The sequence below is a fragment of the Physcomitrium patens genome, chromosome 9 (genome assembly GCF_059467195.1).
Source record: "Physcomitrium patens ecotype Gransden chromosome 9, ASM5946719v1, whole genome shotgun sequence".
NCBI lineage: Eukaryota > Viridiplantae > Streptophyta > Bryopsida > Funariales > Funariaceae > Physcomitrium > Physcomitrium patens.
This window is the reverse complement of record NC_143418.1, coordinates 13,192,512-13,198,119: the sequence shown is the minus strand read 5'-3', so window position 1 is coordinate 13,198,119 and position 5,608 is coordinate 13,192,512. Positions and strand designations below refer to the sequence as shown.

The 5,608-nt window shown below is 42.5% G+C and overlaps 1 protein-coding gene across 1 annotated transcript; it reads right to left on the bottom strand.

Annotated features, from left to right (window-relative positions):
* Nucleotides 1–3,055: 3,055 nt before the first annotated feature.
* Nucleotides 3,056–4,867, bottom strand: LOC112286515 (uncharacterized). Its single transcript, XM_024528457.3, has 2 exons — nt 4,460–4,867; nt 3,056–3,947 (listed from the first exon to the last, which is right to left on the bottom strand). The coding sequence occupies exons 1-2, from the start codon at nt 4,497–4,499 to the stop codon at nt 3,400–3,402; spliced, it is 588 nt and encodes a 195-aa protein (XP_024384225.1). The 5' UTR covers nt 4,500–4,867; the 3' UTR covers nt 3,056–3,399.
* Nucleotides 4,868–5,608: the final 741 nt, after the last annotated feature.

Genomic DNA, 5,608 nt, shown 5'->3' with positions numbered 1-5,608 from the left:
TTGACTTACAAGGCAAGTTTTTCTATGTGTGGGCCACATAGTTACCTTGATCTTCAAGCTAACAACATGTGTGGCACATGGCCAACTTGTTGACCACGTTTCTAATCCAAAAAGTCAATTAAAGACACCTATGAAGTCAAAGCAGCGTCTAGGAAGTTTCTAGGAAGCTTTTATATTAAATATTATAGAATTAACTTACTTTTATCTACTTTTACTTACTTCTACCTATTTCTATATGTAATTATTAGCTTACATGATTATGGCCGTGACAGTACTTGGCCAATAAGTTAACCATGTGTTGCATGTGTTAGTAGCTTGTAGTATAAGCTAACCATATGGCGCACATATAAGAAACTTGCTTTGAAAGTTAACACACGTGTCTTGCAAATTCAACATGTGTTGGAAGTCTTATAGAATATTGTTGTATAGTTCTTAGTTAGATAGTATATGCGGAGGGAAGAGTAAAGCCTTCTTTACTCTTATCAATTCCTTTTTAGTCCTTAGTCTTGTTTAAAGTCTTTATAGTCTTCTTGTCTTTAGTAATAACCATTCTATTTTGAATACTATATTGGTTTTGAGTAAATATTCACTCTTTTTCAGTGATACAAGAGTATATTGAATATTTATTTGTTTAAAATTCATATCATTGACAAACTTTTCTTTTTAAATGTCATAAGATTGTGATTACTTCTTTAGACTTTTGTTATGATTGATGTCATTAATAAGTATGCATCTCTATGAATACTCTATGTAGCAAAAGCTCTTGATTAAGTTGGATGAAATAGATATGATTGTTGATATCAAATTATCATTAAAGCTCCAAAAAGAAGAAGTATTATATATCACATAGCTATCTAAAGCATTTTTAGATGGTTTTTACAATGAAATTATATATCTATGCAATAAATTATTACATGAATCAACCAATTACATAATTAAGCTTCTTCAATTCTTTCTTTGAAGCATTTTTAGATGGTTTCTACAGTGAAATGATTTATCTATGCAATAAATTTTTACATGAATCAACTAATTACATAATTAAGCTCATTCAATTCTTTTTTTTTGGGACTAATACTTTCAAATTGGTGTCCGAATAAATTGGAACCGTGATCATGTGTGGTCATTTCTAGGATTTATCCCTCACATTGTAAGGTTTAAAATGTATAGTATGAATGTAGACTAGGTTTGAAAGAGCGAAAGATCGAATAGCATCGAGGCCTGAGCTTCTCTAGTGTGACCATTTGCTCGGGCGATCCTTCATTAAGGTGATGGGCTGCTGTCTTCTGTTCTATATTCACGACTATGTATCCATGATTTTGTAGTTGCTTTCGAGACCTTCGAGCACGGTCGGCTGGGGGGAATCACAGCGCTGACAGTTCAGCACCTTCACCAAGTGATGGAGCTTTTCAACAAGAGCAGACTGACCCTATGCCTGACGACGTTGAATTTGTATGAAATTCAATGATGAACCCTATTTTTCACTTGTCGCCGACATCATAGCCGTTGACGCACGAAACCTTTCACAGTTCTCCCCATGGCTTCGAATCTTTTTCGTACGTGAAGATTTCCATGCCCCATCTTGGGTTGACGATTGGAGGATAGCCTTCGCCGTGGCCGTTGATGTATTTTACTGGAATGCCCAGAAGTTGACGATGGCTAACTGCTGCTGGGCTAATACAGATCTGCTCTTATTCAACTACGATCACCCTGACTGCAAAGTGCTCTTGAGCAACAGCGGTGTGGAATCCCAGCGAGATTTGTGGTACAGTTCATTTTGCTCCCCTTTACGTTATCGATCTGTTTGTTTTCTATTTGAACATTCTTGCTCATAATTAAATAAAGCGAAGGAGTCTTCGATTCTGTAGGGCATATTTATGTTAGTATATATCATGAGTGATCTTTACCGGTGTTGTTGAGAATGTTGTTGCATGGGCTGGCTCATCAAACTCTCAACACTGATGATTTATTAACATGTGGGAGGCTAAAGGAAGTCAGGCTAGAGGCCGGAGCGAACAATCTCTATATCGGTGAACTGGAAGCTGCACTGCTGGAAGAGCGCAGCCGTCTCCAGCTGTTGGGTACCCACTCACATGGCCAAGCAAGCAGACAGCAAGCTTCCACAGACAATGAAAAATGCAACATCTGTCATTTTTGGACACTTGTGCTATTCCACTTCATTCCATTCCATATTCCGTAATTTCGTTGCACGAATGTCTGGCAACGACAACGGCAGAAAAAGCTTCAACGTGAAGTTTACGATGGAGGCAGAACAGGATTCTTTGCATCGACCGCAAAAAGCTAGTGTCATTAACTCAGTGCACACTGAGGCGTTACATTGGCTCAGGTGATTGCTTCGGTTGGTTGGCTCATGAACAGGGGACAGCAAATGAAGTTTTCCAAAAATGTCTGGCGTGATGTAATCTCACAACCACGCGAACTTGTGCATGCTTGTGATTACGACAGTGTGTAAACTGCCTGTTTGGACTGAAGCACAGTGGCCCACCCGCTTGTGACGTGCCATTTCAGGGTGTGACGACCTGAAGCTTCATCATCTAAGGTAATAACTGTAAATCGAGTTTGGGGATGCGGGCAGATGATTTGACTTCTCCTCAGTGGAACTCTTTGTGCGATGGTTGATACAAACCACACTCCATTCACCACGTGGCCCACTTTACAACAGTTTCATTCCACTTCTGTTTGTGGCATCTCTCTTTTCCTCAAATGTAGCATAATGCTAAAAACCAGCGCTGTTGGGACTTGAGGAATGCCCAGCAAGTCGCGATTGAATCGTTGACAAGCCATTTCATAAATTTAGCATCTGTTGCGAGCTACTTGGGTGAAGCAGTGGCGGTCCAGAGTACGTTGAATACCTTCTCAGAAATCTAGCTGATGAAGCGGCAACTCCAATTATGCAATGTACCAAACTAAGTTATCTCTATCAAAATTCGAAACTAATTCAACCTATAACTCGGCGAAAATGAGGAATCTACATCTCCCCAACAGGAACGTGGGTACAAGTGCACACAGTACAGCAAGTCTGAGCATTGTTCCCAACTGCTTAATGAATGTGGAATCCTTCAACGAAGAACAAGATCACTAGATTTGAGCGTCTGACTGGTTCTAATCCAAAATCATATCCTACTGTCTCTTTTATAAATTACAATCTCCAGTTACCACTGTACAGAATTTCTCAACCTAGTATAACTCTTCAACATCATTCTCAAAATTGATTGCACTGCAAAACGAAACTTTAGATCTACTGATAAGTCCCACTGAATGCTTGACCTAAATCTTCACATGTGTCGGGAAGGATAACTTCTCAACAAAAATTTGTAATGAGCACTGAAACCCGACACATCCAATCAGTGAGCATGGCATCCAGATGTACCAGAATCCCACTTAATGCCGATTGATCGGGTCCCTGACTAAACCTGCACCGGTGCAGTTACTTGACATTATCTGTTCTCCCCCACGAGATATACTTGTCATCGTCCATACCACCCTCATACCATCTTCATTGTACGCGATTGACTTGTCATCGTCCATGTCATCGTCCATGCCACCATCCGGCAAGATAGGCCTCCGGATTGCGAAGAACAACGGTCTCACATCTCCCGGATATAGAACGAAGACACAGTCATCACATTCCGAAGGGTTCATAGTAACAGACTGGCTAGTTTCAGACACAGACTGCGGAATGGGAACCTGAAACGTCGGCACAATTCCTGGCCGCCGCTCGAATCTCCGTTGTTTGACAATGGACCAGAAGAGGAGTATCAACGCCACAGTGACTAGGAACATTATGCAAGTCATTCCCGTCCCGATGATGATGAAAGCACGAGAGTTCTGGCAGCTCACCACCGCTCCCGTCGATGAGTCTCGGCAAACGGCCTCGCCACTTTCAATGGGACTTGGCGCTGGTGTTTCCGCAAGCAGCTTCCTAGCCCCTGCAAATTTCCAGGCCTCACTATCAGTTTCAGATAGATTATGGTATGAACGATGAGCCAAGAAATGAAACAAAATTCTGTATAACATCTGCGGTTTCATTGTCTCATCAATTCTTAGGGTATACAGTCATCCAAAATCTTTAAAAAGTCTAGAGAGCAGAATGCGAGGATTTACTTCGCAGGCCGTGGGAAGATCAAGGTTTCAAAGACCACCACACGCACAAGGACAGCGCTCAGGAACAGACACCCTATCAAACAGACACCAAAAGAAACCGAAATGCAGAAAACGAACATTAATCACTAGAGTCAGAATTTCCAACTGTGCCTTCGTCAACATGACACGCACAACTGAAGTATCCTACGCAAAGAATTGCCGCTGGAAAAAGACGAATAAAGAAGAAGGAATAAAAAAAAAAAGCAAGGAATCAAATTCCTGTGAGATTGAGATTGAGAGCCCTATATTAATCGCAATCTAAGTAACAAACAGAGAAAGTGCACGAAGATCCACCTACCTTGAAGGCGACCGCCATATCTAGATCTAATTGTTTCCATGTCTAAATCCAATCGGGATGACCAATCCCCTAGAGGTATGTGAAGCGGAATCTGACAATCCAACCACGGCGGCGCACACCCAGCGTAGTAGCAAGCCTTCCGCTAACGGTAATCTCAACCGATCTAGATTCATATATGTTCCCGAATGACTACTACATCATGCTCTTTGCAATGAAGATTCCCATCACATTCACAATTCCATGGGTACTTCAAACGAGATCCAATCGCTCTCAGAGGTCAACCTTGAATCGCCATCCCCACCTCCGTGACCCAGGATTTAATTTTCTTATCATTAAACCTCTATCTCAAGTCGTGTGCTTTTCGTCTGCAAAACTCACGCAGACGTCCTCTATCACCAGGGAAGTTCAGAAAGGTCACTTGGGTGCGACTCAAAAGTGCCATTCCCAAGGGCTTGCAGGTTCCGTGGACTTTCACTGAACTTCCTCCGTGTGGACGGGTCTGCACTGTTGGAGTGATCGCAATGACGGAATAAGTCGGGAAAGACTTGGCACCAGGATTGGTCTAAAATAGTAAATGATCCCCAGATGAAATGGATAACCCACTGTCACCCATGAGCAAATCTGATGGAGCTCACGGCAGTGAAAGGAATCAGGCGAAGGATCCGGGTGACAGGCCCTATCGTCGGTACCTGATCTCAGGCGAGGCGGTGGCGGCGCAAGTGGCACCACGGCTCTTGACAGTCCTAGAGGAATCCGTTGTGACCGAGTCAAATACATTTCCAAGGCGACACTGGAGGCAACGTCGACAGCGAAGTAGCAACCGTCCCCAGGCGTCGCTCAGCTTGTGTACTACACGTGATGGAGATTTTATTTATTTATTTAATGATTTGTTATTTATTCAACATCTGGGTTATAACTGTCAAGTGATGGAGATTGAACTCAAATAGTTCGCAACCTAATCGTGCACTGACTCAACTACTGTTGCCGATCTAGATCCACCCGCACTTCCTCCTACAAAGTTTTGTGACAAATCTCACGGTGAACCTCAAAAGGTTATCACCAGTGAGTGAGGCTACAACCTTCCCCAGTGAGTGAAGTTGTGGGCACAAGTGGGAGCTGGGTGTTGACATTTCTGCAACAACGGACGCT

Bases quoted from the DNA above. Each gene is read 5' to 3' on its own strand.
- LOC112286515 (XM_024528457.3), bottom strand. From the start codon at position 4,499: ATGGAAACAATTAGATCTAGATATGGCGGTCGCCTTCAAG. The intron at 3,948-4,459 runs GTAGGTGGATCT...GGAAATTTGCAG, and splicing joins ATATGGCGGTCGCCTTCAAG to GGGCTAGGAAGCTGCTTGCG.